Below are 21,394 nucleotides of genomic sequence, written 5' to 3' on the forward strand. Positions count from 1 at the left end.
TTGTGAGGGATGATTTCAACTGAAGAAGGGAATGCATATTTATAGGCAGAGGAATCAGCTGAAATCTTCAGCAAGATATGAACATACGGCAGGACGGCATCGCGATTGTAAACAAATTTAATGCATACAGATTTTGCAGTCTTTTTCATTCTGCCGGCCTTTCTTTCTTTGTCTTTTTCACATATCTTTTTCTCCTCTTTCTTTGAGATTTTTCACTTTTATTATGTCTTCTCTCTTTTCTTTCTTTTACAAATAATAGCAAGGTTTGCTCCCATCATTCTCCCCTTCAAACCTATGTTATATCAAGAAAGATATTTTTAAAAAAAGATTTTCTATTCTCTAATGGCGCCTTCACTCTATCAGTTTTGAAGGCTAACTGAGGCGATGCACGGCCTTAGTTTGTCAACACCGACAACTTTGGTCAACATATCTGATGAGTTCTTTGATCCCGGTATCTTCTGCAGGGAAAGAATTCCTTCACTTATCAACTCTCGGATAAGATGATACCTCAACTAGATGTGCTTTGATCTTGCATGAAATACTGGATTTTTGGCAAGATGAATTGCACTCTGGCTATTGCTGAAAAGCTCACAATTGTCCTGCTCTTTAAATAGCTCTTTAAGAAAATTCTTGAGCCAAATCATCTCTTTTCCAGCTTCTGAGATTACCATGTACTCTACTTCAGTGGTAGATAGAGCAACACTTTTCTGAAGTTTGGACATCCAACTAATAGCAGTACCACCCAAGGTGAACACATTGCCTATGGTACTTTTTCTACTATCCAGATCGCCGCCTAAATTTGTATTAGCAAAAGCTTGTAAGATAATATTGCTCCTTTTAAAACAAAGTGTCATACCTGAGGTTCCTCTGAGATATCGCAATATCCATTTTACATCTTCTCAATGCTCCTTTCCTGGATCTAACATGTCTTTACTGACAACTCCAACTGCATGGGCTATGTCAGATCTTGTGCAAACCATGAGATACATCAAACTTCTTACCGCTGAAGCATATGGAACTTTGGACATGTACTTTCTTTCTTCATCTATCTTAGGTGATTGGTCCTTCGATAGATTAAGATGGCTTTCGAGTGGAGTGATTCTGGTCTTTGCATCATGAAAACTAAACCTGCTTAGTACCTTCTGTATGTACTTTTGTTGAGATAATTTTAAGGTTGCTTCAAACCTGTTTCTGCTAATCCTCATTCCAAGCATTTGCTTAGCTGGTCCTAAGTCTTTCATTTTAAACTCCTCCGCTAGTTGTTGCTTAACTATATTGATCTCATTTGTGTTATATCCTGCAATTAGCATATCATCAATGTACAACAGTAAAATAATATAGGATTTATCAAGATTTTTGATATAACAGCAATAGTCCATCTCACATCGTGTGAAATTATTGTTATGCATGAATCCTTCAAATTTCTTGTACAATTATCGGGGAGCTTATTTCAAACCATACAAACTCTTCTTCAACTTATACACAAGGTTTTCTTTACCAGAAACTTGAAAACCTTCAGGTTGCTTCATGTAGATGTCTTCTTCAAGGTCACCATGCAAGAAAGTAATTTTAACATCTAACTGCTCCAAATGCAAATTTTCTACAGCTATGATACTTAGCACCAATCTGATAATAGTTAATTTGACTGCAGGAGAGGAAATCTTGGTGTAGTCAATCCTTTTCTTCTGCTAAAAGCTTTTTACTACTAACCGTGCTTTGTATCTCTTCTTACCATCATGCTCTTCCTTGACCCTGTACACCCACCTGTTTTGCAGTGCCTTCTTTCCTTTTGGTAACTCTGTAAGTATCCATATTTTATTCTTTTGAAGAGAATTCATCCATTTTTTCATGGCTAGCTTCCACTTATCAGAGTTTATCACATTCATTGCTTCAACAAAATGCTCTAGTTCTCCAGCATCAGTCAGAAGTAAATAATGGAGAGAGAGATAGAGAGAGTTAACCTATTTGGAGCATTCGTGACTCTTTTAGATCTCCTTAATGTAGTTTCAGGATTAACTGATCCCGAATTTGATTCAAGTCCTAACTCCAGATCTGGTTCTCCATCTGATTCTATCTCTGGTTCTGGTTCTGGTTTTGGTTCTGGTTCTGATCTAGATTCAGCTTCTGGTTCGGCATCTTCAATTTCAGATCCAGTTGTAGTGTCTCTAGCCACTTCATTTCCTGAGATTTCTTCTAACTCAATTATTTCAGATGTCTGTCTGTTGTGGTGGTTGGTTCTACTTAAATCTTGTCCTTGTACATCACATATTCATTAAATATGACATTCATGTGTCTTAGGATCTTTTTATTCTAATCATCCCAAAATCGATAACCAAAATTATAATCACCATACCCAATAAAGAAACATTTCTTGGCTTTAGGATCAAGCTTATATCTATCATTAAAGTTTACATGCACATAAGCAACACAACCAAAAAATTTCAGATGTGAGAGAGTTACTTCCTTCCTATCCATACCTCCTCAGGAATTTTAAAATTCAGCGGTATAGAGGGTTCCCTGCTTATGAGGTAAGTTTCCGTGTTAATAGCCTCCGCCCAAAAATACTTTAGCAACCCAGAATGTATTCTCATACTTCTGGCTTATTCATTCAGGATTCTATTAATCATCTCAGCAACGCCATTTTGTTCCGGTGTTCCAGGAACTGTCTTGATCATTCTGATCCCATTCTCAGAACAGAATGCTTTAAATTCTTGACTATCATACTATCCTCCATTGTCAAACTTTAGACATTTTAACTTTAGGCTTGTCTGATTTTCAACTTCACCTTTCCATCTTTTAAAGGTAACAAACACATCAGATTTATTTTTCAGAAAATAAACCCATACCTTTCTCGTGGAATCATCAATGAAGGTGACATAATAGCGTGAGCCTCCTAGAGAATCTACATGAGCTGGTCCCCACACATCCGTATGCACTAGTTCCAGCTTCTCTTTCTTTGGCGTCCGTCCTGCCTTTGAAAAACTAACTATCTTTTGTTTCCCGTAAATGCAATATTCGCACAAATCTAATTCAATATGCTTTATGATGTTTTTTCAATGTATTAGCCTTATGTTTTGATGATCTAACAAACTTATCATCAAGAACCAGATAGGGAACCTGACACACTTAGTATACATTGCTAATCAATGGACTCCAGCTAATGTGAACTGCTGCAACTATAGAAGACAGAGAACCAACACAGGGACCTGATCCCTTGTGTGTCCCTGCCAGCAGTATGAAAGTTAACTGTGTACAACTGAAAAGTGATTGCCATAGAAATAGTGCACAGAGTGCAACACAGTTCTGCAGTCACTTGTCCTTTGACCAACCAAGTGCTTATATCATTCAAGTGATGTCATTAAAGGTGTATTAACAAGAGTATTACAACAAAACATCACTTGAACACTTGAGAATTCACTTTAAGCATTCAAGCCTTCTGAGACACTGAATTTAATTCTCAAGAACCTCAAGAACAAAGTTTAATGCTAATACGGACCAGTTCCTAAATCTAGTATTTTGTTGTTCTTAGTTGAGTTGTAACTTTGTAATTGTTCTTCATTGTAATTCCTAAATTGCTTAGCTAGAAGCATTGCTTAGGAACCCCTTTTGTAAAACCATAAACCCTTTGTGTTTGTGTCGTGACTAGAGTTAGTCATGAGTTGAAGTATTTGTAATAGGTGTATTGTAAAGTGGCTTGTAATAGGTGTATTATGAGTTAATGAGGGATTACGAGTTTAATTCCTAGATTGCATAGATTGTAATCTAAAAGTTGTTCATAGTGAAGTTGAAATCCTATCAGTGTAGGTCATAGTTTTTTATCCCCTTGAGCAGGGATTTTTTCATGTAAAACTCCACGTCTTATTTACTTACTGTTTTATTAGTATCCTTAGTGGAAACTCATAGAGGACCTGGTACTCTATAATTTAGTGGACTCATATAAACTATCAATTGGTATCAGAGCGGGTTCCTCCTACCAAGCTAATACCTAGGAAGGATCCTTATGGCTGCTCCACCAAATTTTGAAGAAGGTCAATCTACGTATAGACCACCCAGGTTCAATGGGCAATACTATAGGTGGTGGAAGACAAGAATGCATGATTTTATCATGACTGAAGATTATGAGTTGTGGGATGTCATATGTGATAGTCCTTATATCCCAACGAAGAACGTCGGAGATCTTCCATTGACGATGCCAAAGACTAGAAAAGAATACACTGACGCAGACAGGAAAGCTGTGGAGAAAAATTTTCGTGCCAAGAAAATTTTGATGTATGGAATAGGACCTGATGAATACAATAAGATATATGCTTGTGAAACCGCCAAGGAGATATGAGAAGCTTTGCAAACAACACATGAGGGAACCACTCAAGTAAAGCAATCTAAGATTGATATGCTCATCACCGAGTATGAACTCTTTAGGATGAAGAGCGATGAATCTATTCAAGATATGCACACAAGATTCACCTCCATCATAAATGAGTTACACTCACTTGGTGAAGTCATTCCTAGGAACAAGCTAGTGAGGAAGATTCTTAGTATCCTGCCCAGTTCATGGGAGAGTAAAGTGAATGCTATTACTGAAGCAAAGGATTTGCAGGAGCTGACCATAGATGAGCTGGTTGGAAATCTGAAAATCTACCAGATGAAAAGGAAGATAGACAGTAAAAAAAATTAAATAATATTCTAATTTAATAATTTTGTGATTAAAACTACTTTAAAATATTTCCTTTAAGAGGTGTACTAAACTGTTAAAACAATAAGTAGATATAAATTGGATCTGAGCTGGTAATAATTACGTAAGTACCACTCCCGTTGTTCCAGTTTATGTGAACCTATTTTTTTTTTGGTCCGTTCCAAAAAGAAAGATCTCTTTCTAAATTTGGTAACAATATAACTTAAATTTACAATTCTACCCTTAGTGAGAAGCTTTTATAACTACACAAATACTCTGGTCCCTTTTTAACTTGTTTAGGACCACAAAAATCCAAAAATCTTTATTTTTTCTTAACTCCGTACTCAGTCAAAATGGTTCACATAAATTAAAATAGAGGTACTACATTTGTGAAACTAAATTTTCTGCAAATCTGACTGCAGTCCTTATTTTTACGCAAGCGGACAAATTTAAAGGAGTAATTATTTTTCTTTCAAAAAATAGTAACTGCGGCTTTCAAAACTTACTCTTTGGATGAGACAGAGGCACAAATCGCGTAAAAATAATTACTGCTGTCTGCTGAGGTGAAATTCAAATTTACACTCCAGCCTATACTATGTTGCTGATTTGGCAAAAGTACCTCTCTCTTTCTGACATGTCATGTGTTCATTGGTTGAGTTTTCCTACCTGGTTTTTTGTTTTCGTCATAAATGCTCCGATGGTAAGCAACCCCCACTTCCAACCGAGAGGTTGTGAGTTCGAGTCTCCCAAGAGCAAGGGAGTCTATTTGGAGGTTGTTGTTGTTGTATAAATACGGCAAATCTACCCGTCCTCATCAAGTCCAAGTACAGTCAGCTTTTCAGCTCAACCAAATCACAAAAGCCTATTTGGCATTTAAAGTAATTTAACCGAAATGGAGATGTATTTTATTCCTTTACTGCCCTTACCTGAACAACTACTATGGTATTTAAAGCAATTTTACCAAAAAATGGGGGTGCAATTTTACCTTTCTTATTAGTACCTAAAAATAATGCGAGAAAATATTTATTTACGTTCAGTTCAGTGTTTAACTCAAATCGAAAGTGAATTTTAGCGTAACTGGTAAAGTTGTTGCAGTGTGACCAGAAGATCACGAGTTCGAACCGTAAAAATAGCCTCTTGCAGAAATACAACAAACTCTTGTGACAGCGGGAACAAATAATTATATTTTTCTCAATTACCATAATTTTTTTAGTGATTTTAACAAAATGGAGGTGTATTAATTTGGACCTTTACTGCCAATACCGGCCAAACTACCATGGCATTGAAGGTTATTTTACTAAATAAGGAGGTGTATTATACACCCCATTTCCCCTCTTTTACCCCCTACCCCAATTCGGATATAAACATTACACATACATCACGATACTCTCGCTAAGTATTCAATTAGAAGGAGGTGTATATTCATTCTCTCTGATCGGATCCGCCGTCAGCCTCCGGTCACCGCCTCTGTACTCTCGCTAAGTATTCAATTAGAATTTTTCCCATTAAAAAAATCGGAATTTTCATGATTTTGTAAGCCATTTGTTATAAGATCGATAAACTTCTCTTCCCTTTCTCCGCTTCCGGTCGATCGATCCATTTAGCTTGATCATTCAGGTATCGTAATTATCTGTGCTTTTGCATGCACTTATCAATTGAATTGAGCTGCTTTTATTTTTAACCCTTTTTTTTGTAATTATATTAATCCATGCATTTGCAGATCTCTGTATTATTATGTGCGTTTTATTGTTTAGTATACATGCATTCGTTGTTTTTGCTGCATAATTGTAGATTTAAAGATTCCATGGAATATCACTTTTTTTTTTTGTGTGTGTGCGCGCGCGTGCATGTATTTGTGCTGTAGTGGAATCTATACTTTTGATGAATCCAGTCCGGCAATCACTTTTTCCAGTCCGGCAATCAAAGACGAATCCAGGATTTGAAGTCATTAGATGCCACATTGCTTTTGATGTGCACGTCACATTGTTATATAGTATGAGTAGAGCGTGTATTGGATAGATCCGATTCGATGATTCAGTTTAAATCCATATTTTCCTTCACACAGTTATCAATTTTAAGATTCATAATGCGAAGTAAAGGCATACATAAAACTCAATAATTATTCAATTAGAAATCCAAGCCTCAAGCTGAAATTGTTGTTTATTGCAAAATAAAGCGTGCGCCTTACCACTAAATTAATGAAGTTACTAGGCACAATTATGTAATTTAGAATATTTTACCGTAAATTAAACATAATCAACAAACTAAAAGAAGTGTATACATATTTTTAGCTTAACTTAAGTGCTGGATTTAATCGACAATATCTTGAACAATTAATTGAAAAGCAGCAGAATGAGAACATAATATTCGCAAAACTAGTGCCCTATCTTAATTTTAAAATGCCATTTATGCAAATGATTATGATTCTATGAATAAAAAGAAGATCAAATTCAAGCAAAATAAATTATATCATGTATATGTAGAACAGGAAAACCAAAAATTCTAAAGGATAAAACTCAGAGAATTGGTTTTATCTCTATACTGACGCATAAATCATTCTCATCAAAATTTAAACATCAAAAAGTTCTACAGCGAATTAACACCATATATAATCTCAAATTTTCTAAATTCAAATCTAATAAAGAAAAGAAATAGACATTTAATTTTATTCTCAGTTTAGAGTTCCGAAAGAGAATCGAAGCTTTGCGAACTTGTAGAAAGCTCGGATTTGGTTAAGCGATAGTGCTTCGATTTAAGGATTTAAAATGTTTCGAGTTTTATTTTTGTCTATTATCGTCAACGGAAAAAGAAGAATAAAGAAAAAAAGAAAGGAAAAAACAAAGAACAACAAAGGCAAAGAAAAAGGAAAATTGGAGAAAAGGAAAGAAAAAAGATGAAGACCCGACAAACAAAATAGCTAAAAAAGGGTCGCCCGATGTTGATGCAGTGGGTCCAGGGAAGGGCACCACACGAACGTAGTTAGTGATGTAGGCAGCCTACCGACACAAGCGCCAATGGCTAATTCCATAGCTTGAACCCGGCTGTTCTTCAAAGAGAGAATAGCAAAGATAAAGAAAAAAATTGAGAGAAAACAAAGGAAGAGCCGAAGCCCTGGCAAAGACAGAATACACCGTAGATGCCAGAAGGACGCATACGGCAGTCATTAGCCACATTTTTGCAACATGTGCACTCCTATCTCTATTGTGAATGAGGTAAGTCAAGTAGTCTATATAGCTACTTTTTAATGAAATGTAACCATAAATATACACAGTTCTTGCAGATCATCGGGGTGCTAGTGTACCCCACTCCTAAACATAGGTCAGCTTTCGCCCCTCCCGGCAATTACAGCAAGACTGTATGCTCATGTTTGCTTGTAGTGTGCTATGCAATCCGATTTTCTGAATATGTTTATCTGTGTTTCCCTAAGATTTTGTTTAATGTGACTATTTTGCATTTATCTGCAAATTCTTAATGAGTATTGTCTGCTTTTACAATGTCTTGGGCTTGGGATATGCATTAATCGCTACTACTAAGTGCCTTTTGAGTCTTTTTTTTTTTTTTTTTCTATTTACTAATTGCGCACATATTTTGCTTGAGGATTTTTTGCGGCGATCTATAACTAAATATCTTTTTTCTTATTTCCTCTATCCCACTTTTCTACCAATTTTCAGTATTTATTCGGTATTCCTCCTGCAAAGGTTCGAGCTTTTTGTGCCAAAAGGAAAAGATGTTTCTTTGAATGTGTAACGTCCAATTCAGCATTTTCTTTGCAAAAGTACACATGATTTTTACTTGTTTTGTGAGTGCATGTATGTTGAAGGGGAAAAGGCTTTTTTTGGTTTCAAGTTTCAACAGTATGATTTCCAACAATTTTGACTTAATAACAAAAACAAAAAAGAGAAAGAAAAAGAAAAAGATTTTATGTCCTCACAGTTATGCTTCATCACATGAGTGTTGCTGCAGGCGTGTAGCTGTTGTAATGGCAGCTCCAGCTGAAACCATAAGATGGTTGAAGGGAAGAGTGAAAGCCGTTCCCTCTGGAGACACTTTGGTGATAATTGGGAGCTCCAAGGCTGAAATTCCCCCTGAAAAAACAATAAATTTAGCGCATCTAGGTGCTCCACGATTGGTAATAATGAATTCTTCATTCTTTGTTGTACTATATCTTCATTGTAATACTTGTTTCTATCACTGTTTTCTGCTTTCATTGCTCATTCTGTATTCCCAATTGTAGGCCCGTCGTGGTGGGGTGGATGAGCCATTTGCATGGGAGAGCAAAGAGTTTTTAAGGAAGCTTTGTATTGGAAAGGTGTTTTTCAGTTATTATACTAGCTTTAATTTCTTTTATTTTCTTTTTTCATAAGACTAATTACATTCGGTTCCATATGCAGGAAGTCACATTCAGAGTGGAGTACACTGTGCCAGCTATAGGGCGAGAATTTGGCTCTGTTTTTCTCGGTGACAAGAATGTTGCCATGCTGGTTATTGCTGCAGGCTGGGCCAAGGTTGCATTACCTTTTATTTTCGTTTCTAATGTTTCTTCTTTATTTTAGGATCTAAAGCTCATGCACGAACTAATTTCGGTGGATTCAGATTAGGGATGGTCAACAGAAAGGTGAAGTTAGCTCGAGTTTACAAGTCCTGCTTGATCTTGAAGACCAAGCAAAGCAACAAGGTCTAGGCCGTTGGAGCAGGGTCTGTTCATATTATATTCTCATTCTCTTTGATTTCTGTTAAACCATTGGACAAATGCTCTTCACAAAGTTTCTCGCAAAACTTTATTTTTTCTTTGGAGGAGGGGGATGGGGTGTGAGGTGGCTGAGCACCGGAGGTTGTCCTTTACTCCTTTCTTGGTGGACACCACGTATAATACACATTTTTTCTTTGATAAGTCTTATGTCTCTTTTGCTTTTCTAGTCAGGCAGATGTGTTTTTTAGGATTTCTTTTTCATGATGAGATTTGGAGTATGTAGAATGGCTTCCATTTTGTGGTCTGTTTCTGTCTGCACTTTAAATTGGGCAACGTGTTAGCTCTGTACAGTATCAGTAACTCAATCTAATCCACTGTATACTGAGCTTTGGTGTTAGCTTTTAAGGATCTTTGATGAAATAGTGGGGTCTTCCCCTCCGGAATATATTTGTTTTATATGTTCTGACTTGTTATTGTTGCTAAGTAGAATATGCCGCCATGAAAACAAATTTTTAGTGGCCGTCTTGAGTCTTGACCCGCATAAGTTGTAACCTTCTGAGTGAACACCACTTGTGCTCCTGTCATTCTGGCTGGTGAATCTCTGCCATAGCTTGTTTGTGATTTCATTTTGTTTCTCATAATATGAATTCATGGAGCTTGGTATGAGTTATTGATTTGCTTCTCTCTAGGTATACTTCATTTTATCTTTTTCCATTGAATCGCATTCTTATGTTAAGTCCACCTAGATACCATTTTCTTGTATATTTAAATCTGGCTTACTGGTGGTTTCAGGCACCTGGTGCTTCTGAGGCATCGATCAGGAATCTTCCTCCCTCTGCCATGGTTGATCCTAGTAACTTAGATGCGATGGGTCTTTTGGCTTCAAATAAAGGTAAGCCTATGGAAGCAATTGTGGAGCAGGTTCGTGATGGAAGTACACTACGAGTATACTTGCTTCCAGACTTTCAATTTGTCCAAGTTTTCGTTGCGGGAATACAGGTTGATACAGCAGAAATTTATGTTTTCCTTTGATGAGGTTTATCATGCATTTAGCTCTTCGGTTTACTTTTTACTTCTGTGAATAGGCACCAACAATGGGAAGAAGAGTTGCAGCAGAAACTGTTGTTAACAATGATATTACCTCTGATGAACCAAATGGAGAATCATCAAGCGAACCCCGTGCACTGACATCAGCTCAGAGACTTGCAGCTTCAAAAGCATCTATAGCAGAAGTTGCCCCTGATCCATATGGCAGAGAAGCAAAGCATTTTACTGAAACCCGCATATTAAGCAGAGATGTGAGATTCAAGTTATTACCGTTAAATTTTGGCTTGTGTATTCAAGGTTGCTCTCTTCTAAGACGGTTTAACTTACAGGTCCGAATTGTCCTTGAGGGCGTTGACAAATATAGCAATCTGATTGGCTCAGTGTATTATCCTGATGGAGAATCGGCAAAGGACCTGGGATTGGAGCTTGTTGAAAATGTATGTTATAAACATTATTGCACTTACTATGTCATAGACTCAGATTACAAGAATTTTTTTTGTGCGTGTGTGTGCGCATACTAATATTGGGCACTATCTTCTTTTCACTATGATGATTCAACAGCCTTTTTTTCTCCTGCAGTGGTGCTGTCATTTTTCTTCTGATACATTTGCTTTTACCTGTTCTTCTACGCGGAAATACAAGCTTTTAGCGAATTTCTGTAAATGGGTTTTTTTCTTGTTTTCACCAGTTGGTATTCAACTCTTCTCCAAGGAATGGGAGATTGTTATAGCTCAGATGTCCTTGTCTTGTTGGTTCTCCATTTGATGATATTTTGATTGATTTTATATGCTCAAGAGGAGATTTGGCTATCTCATGTTTATTGCTTAGACACATATCCCTAGTTTTCTGTTGGTTCTATAACAGTAAGAGTGATGATTTCTACGTAATTATGACTTGGTGTTCATCATATATAGTCTCCTTTCTGTATTTTGATCAATTTTATCTTTCAGTATTAACATTTTTAGATAGGTCGTTATTCCATATCTACCTCTTGATCAGATAAGTTTGCATTAGTTTGAAGTATCTGCCATATTTTGACGCATATTCTTTCTGAAATTGGAAACTTTTATCTCGCAATGCATGAGCATTAGGAATGAACTCCTTAAACAATGGTGAAGTGTCAATCACCATTCTTCTCAATATCTTGGTTTCTTCCTGGCACTGACGAAGAGATTCTCATGCAATGATATGTATTAACTGTTTCTTTCTTATTGTCATGTGAATCTCTTTGCACAAGGTATTGTATAGACTTGGTTTTGTTGAGAAAAGATAAAAAGACTTGGTTCGAGTCATTTATGCTGTTTCACTTCCTTAACTAATATTGATTGTCTACTAGTTGTTCTTTAGAAGAGAAAAAAGATTAAATTTTGTGGCTCTAGAACTTATAAGGCACTCTCAAAATTAAAGTTGACACCTTGCTCGTCTCTCATCAAAGGGCTTTGCTAAATATGTTGAATGGAGTGCAAACATGCTTGAGGATGATGCCAAGAGGCGTTTGAAAAATGCAGAGCTGCAAGCTAAGAAGACTCGCTTGAGGATCTGGACAAACTATGTACCCCCAGCAACAAATTCCAAGGCTATTCATGACCAGAATTTTGCAGGAAAGGTAGATATTATCAGATGGTCATGTAAATGGTCATTTATCTTTCTACTATTGAAGGTCATATGTATCTGCTTGGCTTTCTGTAGGTGGTTGAGGTTGTAAGCGGTGATTGCATTATTGTAGCTGATGATTCTCTGTCATTCGGAGATCCATCAGCTGAGCGAAGAGTCAATCTTTCAAGTATTAGAACACCTAAATTGGGGAATCCTCGTCGAGATGAAAAACCTGCTCCCTATGCTCGGGAAGCAAAGGAATTTTTAAGAAATCGCCTTATTGGAAGACAGGTATGGCTTTATTTTTTAATATCACTTTCCTATTCTCCTAGGATAGAATCAGAATGGGGAGGATTTACTTATCTTAGTTCCTTTTAGGTGCATGTTTCAATGGAGTACTCCCGGAAGGTCAGCTTGGCAGATGGACCTGTTCCCTCTGCTAGTGCAGATTCAAGGATCATGGATTTTGGTACTGTTTTCCTTGCGTCCAAGGATGGGGAGGATGTGTCACCTGCTCCATCTGCTGCAGGCAGTCAGCAGGCTGGTGTGAATGTTGCTGAGCTTTTGGTTGGCCGTGGCTTTGCAACAGTGGTTAGACATCGTGACTTTGAAGAACGATCAAACTATTATGATGCCCTTCTGGCTGCTGAATCGCGTGCTATTTCTGGGAAAAAGGGTATGCATTCGCCCAAGGAGCCTCCAGTGATGCACGTAACAGACCTACTAACGGTTAGTATCCTTGTCATATGATCTGGTTCTCTCCTTATGCAGTGACCATGGTAAACATCTAATATTTCTTTTTAATGTCCTTCAGGCCTCTGCAAAGAAATCCAAGGATTTCTTGCCTTTCCTGCAGCGCAACAGGAGGATGCCTGCTGTTGTGGAGTATGTCCTAAGTGGTCATCGATATAAGCTGTTCATTCCCAAGGAGACTTGCAGTATTGCTTTCTCCTTGTCTGGTGTGAGATGCCCGGGTCGTGATGAGCCTTACTCCAATGAAGCTATTGCTTTAATGAGGCGAAAAATAATGCAAAGGGACGTTGAGGTAATTTTTCCTCGTAGATTTATAAAGTTAAGGATCCCGCATTGGTGAGGGTATGGGCTGTGTTTCCTTATATGCTCTTGGGTAATTCTCACTTCATGAGCTAGCTTTCAGGGATCAGTTAGGCCTAAGGTCCTCTTTCTTAACTTGGTATCAAAACCAAGCCCATCCCTGTTTAGTTTACCCTATGTTATACCTCCATGTCATGTTATCCATGCTCCAAATATCTAGTTCTCGGTGTTTTTTTTGGGGGGTGGGGGTGGGGGTGGGGGGGGATATTAGTATTCCATATTGGTTGAGGGTGTGAGTTGTTCTCCTTGTGTGATCTTGACAATCCTTACCTCATGAGCTAAATTTTGGAGTTGAGTTAGGCCTGAGGTCCGTTTTCTTATCATATAACTAGTTGCCTTGAAATTTTCTCTTATTTCGCATTTCCTACATGTTCTTCGCTCAGATTGAGGTAGAAACAGTTGATAGAACTGGAACATTCTTGGGCACATTATGGGAGTCAAGATCCAATGTGGCAGTGATACTATTAGAAGCTGGATTGGCTAGAACGCAAACTTCCTTTGGTGCTGATAGATTGCAGGATGCTCACCTCCTCATGCAAGCTGAACAGGCTGCCAAAAGGCAGAAACTGAAGGTAAGTGACTTAGACAGTATATATCACACTTATTAGTCCCACATTCTTGTAATATTAACTTGCACAAGTGCAGATATGGGAGAACTATGTCGAGGGAGAGGTAGTTTCAAATGGTGCTGTTGCTGAAAGACGTCAAAAAGAAGAGGTGAAGGTAATGTAGTTACGTATGGTGCTTCTCAATTATTTGGACATAAGGTACTGCTGTTGAGCTGAAGCTGTATGCAGTTTGTGTTTTGATTACATGGCCTTCTATAATGTTATTCATTTATATTCTCAGGTCACGGTCACTGAAGTTTTGGGAGGGGGAAAATTTTATGTTCAGTCGGTCACAGATCAGAAAGTCGCCACCCTTCAGAGGCAGCTTGCCTCTCTCAACCTTCAGGAAGCTCCTGTAATTGGTGCCTTCAATCCAAAGAAAGGAGATCTTGTTCTTGCTCAATTCAGTGCAGATAATTCATGGAACCGAGCAATGGTGAAATTCCAACCATCCTCTTTCTTGTATTATATTTTGATACATGTAGTTTTCCAACGTGAAGGTTCATAGGTCACTGATCTCTTTTTGTTATGCTTCGATTTGAATAGATAGCAGCTGTTAATCAAATTACTCATAGGACCTAGCTTTGCATATTCTAACATGTCTATAGAAAGCAATATTATGGCATAGGAAAGCTCCAAAAACTATAGCAGAGACATCTATTGCATGTTATATCGTAGTGGTGTCAAGTGTGAGAGCATGCCTGGTGGATGAAATCATAATTTGACATGATTTTTTTTATTATATATATATATATATATATATATATATATAGAGAGAGAGAGAGAGAGAGAGAGAGAGAGAGAGAGAGAGAGAGAGAGAGAGAGATCATATATGTATATATATACACACATATTCATGATGGTTGGGTTATTTCTCTCTGTTGGTTTAGAAATATCACTTTATTTCTCTGAGTTACAGAGGTGATTGCATGTTTTATTCTTCTTGCTTGTCATACTTATTCCTCTTGCTTGTCATACTTTATTCCTCTTCCTAATTTTGTACTTTAAAATATGTGTAGATTGTAAATGCTCCTCGAGGTGCTGTACAGTCTTCTCAAGACAGGTTTGAAGTTTTCTACATCGACTACGGAAACCAAGAAGTGGTTCCTTACAGTCAGTTGCGACTCCTTGATGCTTCTGTGTCCTCTACACCTGGTCTTGCTCAGCTGTGCAGTTTTGCATATCTTAAAGTTCCTGGCCTGGAAGATGATTATGGCCAAGAGGTTGCTTATCGTCTAAGTGAGCTTGTATTAAGTGCCCCTAAAGAATTTAAGGCCATAATAGAGGAAAGAGACACTTCAGGTGGAAAAGTTAAAGGTCAAGGAACCGGGACAATCTTTTTGGCGACTTTGGTTGATCCAGAAACTGATGTCAGTGTAAATGCTACTTTGTTAAAGGTTTGAAATACTTAACCCTCCTCTTCCTTGGAAATTATTGAATTAAATTAGTAATGTTTACCCCCCAAACCCCCCCAAACCAAAAAGAACCCCACTCAAGCACCAACTCACAAAAAATTAAAGTTACCCGAGCACCAACTCACAAAAAATTAAGTTTCATTTTGGTAGAACCATATTATTGTGAAGGATGACTGATTTGAGTTTCAAAGAGTTATTTCTTTTTTTTTTCCTTACGATGGTAGTATCTGGGCTAGCTTGCGTGCACCTCGGCTATCCTCCAGGCACCCGTTACCTCCCACCAAAACAGGTACGGGGTAACTCTGGCCACTAAGGCATAGGCAGATGGGAAGAAATTATGTAGTATTTTTTGCCTCTGATAGGATTTGAACCTAAGACCTCGTGGTGTCCTCCCACTTCATTGAGCACTTTGCTACACCTGTGGGTGCCTCAGAGAGTTTTTGTTGCTGGGACTTGTTATGAAGTATGTCCAGTGCATTCAATGTTTGACTACATTCCTGTGATAATAATTGATGTAAACTAGGAGATCTATCAATAGAAACATATGGTCCTCATTTCAATCACTTTCTTTGCCTGTTTGAGCTTTTCTTTAGCCCTCTAAATAGTCTGTAGCAAGGATTATGTTTGTCGGGGGTTACAGCATTCTTGTTTACTGACAATGAGCTGTTCAAATATCAGGAAGGACTTGCTAGGTTGGAGAAAAGGAGGAGATTTGAGCCAAAGGATAGACAACAGGCTATGGATGAATTGGAAAAATACCAAAAAGAAGCAAAAGATAAAAGACTTGGAATGTGGGAATACGGAGATGTTGAGTCAGATGATGAGGATTCTGCTCCCTCTGCTAGAAAAGCCGCTGGGAAACGGTGAACGGAACTTTCTTGTACTAATTTAGATGAGCTCTCTCTGCCAGGAAAAGTCTACAAACTGCAGACAAGATAATTGCTGTTTACAAGAATAGAGAGGTGGAAAGTCCGGCTTAGCTTTAGGGGTCGTTTGGTATGGGGTATAAGTAAAAATAACGCTGATATAAAAATTTAATACCAGCTTATACCTTGTTTGGTTACCAAATCTGGTATAAGTTATTCCAGTATTAAAATTAATACCGGGATTACTTATACCTCTCAGGAGGTGGGATAATTAATGCTGCGATTATTATCCCCTGACGAAATAGCGAAATTCACCAAAATAGCCCTAAAGTCCTCAAACCCTTTTTCTACGTCACTTTTCCCATTCTTTACGCAACATTGGTAAAGCAACGCCGCTACAAATTTCTCTGCTCTCGGGGAAAACTTCTTCTCTTCTTTGAATGCAGAAGCTATGTTGTAGTGATTGAAGAAGACATTATCTTCCATTTTGCTTTTCTCACAAGGTTAAAACTTCTATCAAAACCTATTTCTCTTATTCTTTCTTGTTATCATTTATAAGTTCTTTGTTGCATAATTTGGGTCCAGTCCTCTTCTCTACCAAAATAGTAAAATTCTGAACTCTTTTATGAATGGTACGTAATTGTTTTGCTGAATTTTATTTAGCAAATAATTGAGAAAAATCATAGCCTTTAAAACTCAATATGTAGTGCCGAAAGAGCTGAAATATATGAAAGAGTACCACAAATCATAGTTGTGGATTGTCTTCTGCCATTTATTAGCCCTTCTCTCTTTATGTTGATGATGAAATCTTAGTTTAGCTTCTTTCCAAATATTTGTTGGGTTCATTTGTTTCTCTTTATGTACTTGAAAATTATAAATTTTTACTCACAGATTTCTTTTTCTAATTGTAATTTTTTGTATATTAATTCTTTTCATATTTGTAATGGCAAAATTAGGTTTTCTTATGGATCATCAACTATTGTCCGATATTGAATGCGTTATTATCCTTGAGGAGATATTGTGCCAACAACTTGTTGTATTTATATTTCTTTTAATGACTATTTATGGTTATTCTATAAGAATACAACATAGAAATAGGCGTGTGATTAGGTACCGTATGAGTGTTCGAATTCCTAAAATTATATCTCATTTGAATTGTATCATCTCCATTGTTACTTGTTAATCTCAAACCAGTGCTTGAAGATGAGGTTGAAGATCAATGGAGATGAATTAAGGTATGTAAAATTTCTTTTGAGCATATATTAATTTATGTAAAACTAAAAAAATATATAATCATACGAAAAGAAATTAATAGTTTGAGATAATCTATAATTGATTTTATAGGGATGTCTAGATGCACTTGATGGTACTTTCATTCAAATTAGAGTTCCATTCGAGTACAAACCAAGATACAAAACAAGAAAAGGAGAAATAACAACTAATGTATTGGGAGTTTGTGATAAAAATCTTAATTTTACTTATGTATTACGTGGTTGGGAAGGATCAGCTACCGATGGTCGTGTATTACGAGATGCTATAGTGCGAACGAATGGTTTGAAAATCCCTGAGGGTATGCCATACGTATGCTTATACACTCAAGTTATATCACAAAAAGAATGCTACGTAAAAGTAACAAAATTTTATGTTTATATTATAGGAAATTATTATTTGTGCGATGGAGGATATACAAATGGAAACGGTTTTCTTTCACCTTACAGAGGGTATAGATATTGGTTAAGGGATTGGCAAGGTGACAATCCACCACCTCGATGTCGAGAAGAGCTTTTCAATATGAAGCATGCTAGGGCTCGTAATGTTATCGAAAGAGCATTTGGTCTCTTGAAAGAGCATTGGGGAATTCTTAGAAACTCTTCGTGGTACTCAGTTAAGGTTCATAATAGGATCATTAGTGCTTGTTGTTTGATGCACAACTTTATTCGTAGAGAGATGGAAGTGGATCCCTTAAATATTGATATGGAAGAACAAGTGGAGTATCAACATGACAACATTAATGTTGTTGAATCATCTCAGGAGTGGACCACATGGAGGGATGAGTTGGCTCAATCAATGTGGAATGCAAGTCTAAACAATTGATCGTTTCAAAACGTTCCATGCTTGTATTATATTTTGTGGTGTTTGGGTATTTTGCTCTTTAGTTTTTTGTATGATTGTAAGGTGTATCAACTTTCAGTTTTTTTGTGATTATAAGAAATAGTTACTTACTTTAATTTTTGTGAAGATTACTTATATTTAGTTAGCGTTTCTTTTTTGATAGTTCTATACTTCCATACATATGCTTTTTGTGATGCTAAATAATATTGGAGATACTTATGCTTTTTGTGGAGATAACTAATACTTATGATGATTTATTTCACAAGATTATACAGATATAATGAATAGACAGGCAGAAAATTCAAAGCTATTGCCAATAAGATCAAGAAAATCAACACCTTCTTCCCGAAGGATCTGGACTCCAGTAGAAGAAAGTGCTCTTTTAGATGGTTTAAAAAAATTGCGTGCTGATGGTTGGCGAGCTGATAATGAAACCTTTAGGCGAGGATACTTGATGGAATTAGAGCACTATTTGCATGAATGTCATCATAGTAGTCAATTGAAAGGTGAACCACATGTTAATAATAAAGTAAAAGCGTGGAAGAGATGTTATTCAAACATAAGTTTATTAAAGAGTCGAAGTGGTTTGAGATTTCAATATAGTGATGGAACCATAATTGTTGACGATCCAAAACAGTGGGATGACTTTATAAAGGTAATTTATACTTTGCTTAAGTTATTAGAATATTGTTACTTCATATAGGAATTTTCCTGAGTTCCCATCATAGTTTATAACTGACGCATATGTCATTACTTTTGTTTCTTTCCTTATTTTTTCTAGATGGATCCAAAAGCAAAAAGCATGAAAACTAAGAAATGGCCAATGTTTGAGGATTGGGAGGAAATTTTTGGCAAGGATAGAGCGACAGGAGAGTTCACAAAAGGGCCGCTAGATGTTGCTGAGGATATTCTAAGGAGTCAAGCTTCAGGAATTTCTAATGACATGAGCTTAGGATGGCCTATTGTTGTTGATGATGAAGGAGAAGATGATGCTGGTGATGGACCTAATATAGCTACTGGAGAAGCTGAAAATGAAAATACTTATGATGGACCTAGTTTTACTGGAGCATCTGAAAAGGAAGATGCTAGAGCATCTGAACAAGAATGTGCTGGAGCATTTGAAAATGAACATGCAGGATTCCAACAAAATCATAAACAAGGTGAACATGCTAATAGATCCTCTTCTAATTTCAATGAAAAAGAGAAAAGCAAGAAAAGAAAAAGGGTTGTGGAAGATTCTAGTGAGACATTTCTTAAGGGTATGACAGAAGTTATGAAAAACTTTATTGAAAGTCAAGATAAAAGAATGGGTGCCTTGATTGATAAGATTGACAATTGTGACCGATCCGATATTCGTAGTGAAATTTATTCCATCCTTGAGTCTCCCGCATTTGAGTTGTACTCTGTACAAGAATATATCAAAGCTACAATGATTCTCTGTGAAGATGTCAAAAAGATGAAATTATTTTTACGTATGGGTGAACTTGAGCACCAAACAATGATGTTCATGATTATTAATGGCAAACTTTGAAGTATGGTAAAGTTGTGTATATGTGGTGGTACTAGTTTGATAGTTTTTGCTCGACTAACAACTTTAAAGTTAAACTGTAGTGCTATTTTTGATACCTCGGGTTATGTCCATACTCTTTTGTTTATGACTGGTGGGCACGAGGATGCTATATTTTTTGTGTAACTAATATCTATTAAATAGCTTAACTCTAGTGTAAATGTTATGTACATATGTAATTATATTACTACTATGACAATTCTTCAATTTCTCTTTTTAGCTTAACTATGTTTTTGATGCCTCTAAATTCTATAGTTTTGGTTATGTTCTAGCCAACTTGTGGATCTTGGTTTGAACCTCTGATGTGGAGTTTTTTTTTTAAATCACAATACATTCCATGAAAATTGAGAAGACCAAGAAATCAGTATATTATACATGGCAATTAGCGATCTTACATCTGAAGAAAACATGGAATTAAGTTAGGAAGCAGATTTAGAAGAAGAAATCAGCAGATATATTTCAAACAAATGAAAACTAGAGCCTCAAAAAATTATTTAGTACTTGTTGATGTAAGAATTGGAAATTGACGTACGTCAATTGGATAAAGGAGTAAGAAGATGGAGGCTAAATAAGATGGAGGGTATTTTTGTAAACAAATAGCTTCTTCTTAGAAATTATGCAATGCATGTCATTTTTAATATAACATACCAAAACAATACCAGCATAACTAATCCCAACATAACTTATCCTAGCATAACTTATCCCAGAACAAGGGGTATTCAAACCAAACGACCCCTTAATGTGTTATTTATACACTTGTAACTTTTAGAAACTGACTTTTGAGAGGTGAGATAAATTTTGTTTTCCTTTTATTTATTTTTTAAAATTTGTATTGACTTGTAATGAAGCTGCCTCCCGTTGTCTGTCATGCCTTTGTGGGTGTGACGATTCCGCGTGAAGGCAAGGAATATTTTTCTAGCAACTAGTGTGATAATTCAGTTATTCTTGTTCTAACTTACTGATGAATTTTGAATGCTTGTATGTCTTCATCAAAGGTTTACGGATTTATCAATGACCAAGAAAAGTGGCTTCAACTATATTGATCTGATCTATTGCAAAATATCCTTAAGCCTCTCCTTTGAATACTGAAATTGCAAGTTGAGAAAGAGTTTACTCAGTACTTAGTAGTGTGCTTCCCTCCCACCACCACCTCCTTAAAATTATCAAAGAAACAATGCGTAGGGTGGTCTGAACTTGGCTTTTATGGACCATGACCACAGAGAAAGAGAAGGGAAACTAATAGCCCGTTTGGCCAAGCTGTAAAAATCAACTTATTTTGAGAAGTGTTTTTTCTCAAAAGTATTTTTGGTGAGAAACAATCTGTGTTTGGCTAATTAATTAAAAAAGCAATTTTGAGCAGCAATTAGTGTTTGACCAAACTTTAAAAAATCACTTTTAAGTGTGTTTTTTTCAAAAGTATTTTTCAAAAGAGTACTTTTTGGAGAGAAACTGTTTTTTTCTACTTCTCCAAAACTACTTGTGTTTCTCCTCAAAAATATCTGTTTTCCTTTCAAAAGTTTGGCCAAACACCTTAATTTTAGAAAAAAAAAACACTTTTGATCCAAAAAAATACTTTTGCCTCAAAAGAAGCTTGGCCAAATGGACTATAAATTAGTACGATTTTGGTTATATAGAAATATACTTTGACATAATCAACTAAAGTTTTAGCTTTGCCCTAAAAACCGTTCATCAAGTACAAGTGGACGTT

General features: G+C 36.5%; 2 protein-coding genes across 4 annotated transcripts; both read left to right on the forward strand.

The window, feature by feature from the left end:
* Nucleotides 1-6,018: 6,018 nt before the first annotated feature.
* Nucleotides 6,019-16,778, forward strand: LOC107822682 (ribonuclease TUDOR 1). 2 transcript variants are annotated; one of them, XM_075240503.1, is made up of 17 exons: nt 6,019-6,289; nt 8,636-8,801; nt 8,907-8,981; nt 9,064-9,177; nt 9,266-9,367; nt 10,155-10,361; nt 10,448-10,660; nt 10,739-10,846; nt 11,845-12,015; nt 12,099-12,296; nt 12,384-12,734; nt 12,820-13,050; nt 13,502-13,690; nt 13,764-13,841; nt 13,968-14,162; nt 14,746-15,123; nt 15,820-16,778. In XM_075240503.1, the coding sequence occupies exons 2-17, from the start codon at nt 8,652-8,654 to the stop codon at nt 16,006-16,008; spliced, it is 2,949 nt and encodes a 982-aa protein (XP_075096604.1). In that variant the 5' UTR covers nt 6,019-6,289; nt 8,636-8,651; the 3' UTR covers nt 16,009-16,778. The 2 variants fall into 2 exon arrangements, with proteins under 2 accessions (XP_075096604.1, XP_075096603.1); XM_075240502.1 differs by lacking the exon at nt 6,019-6,289 and adding an exon at nt 7,620-7,884.
* On the forward strand, nt 16,380-19,790 carry LOC107805084 (uncharacterized). 2 transcript variants are annotated; one of them, XM_016629064.2, is made up of 3 exons: nt 16,380-16,510; nt 18,395-18,774; nt 18,901-19,790. In XM_016629064.2, the coding sequence occupies exons 2-3, from the start codon at nt 18,400-18,402 to the stop codon at nt 19,648-19,650; spliced, it is 1,125 nt and encodes a 374-aa protein (XP_016484550.1). In that variant the 5' UTR covers nt 16,380-16,510; nt 18,395-18,399; the 3' UTR covers nt 19,651-19,790. The 2 variants fall into 2 exon arrangements, with proteins under 2 accessions (XP_016484550.1, XP_016484552.1); XM_016629066.2 differs by having other exon boundaries at nt 16,384-16,510; nt 18,386-18,774.
* The last annotated feature ends 1,604 nt before the right edge of the window (nt 19,791-21,394 follow it).

Source organism: Nicotiana tabacum, chromosome 20, assembly GCF_000715075.1.
Source record: "Nicotiana tabacum cultivar K326 chromosome 20, ASM71507v2, whole genome shotgun sequence".
Lineage (NCBI taxonomy): Eukaryota > Viridiplantae > Streptophyta > Magnoliopsida > Solanales > Solanaceae > Nicotiana > Nicotiana tabacum.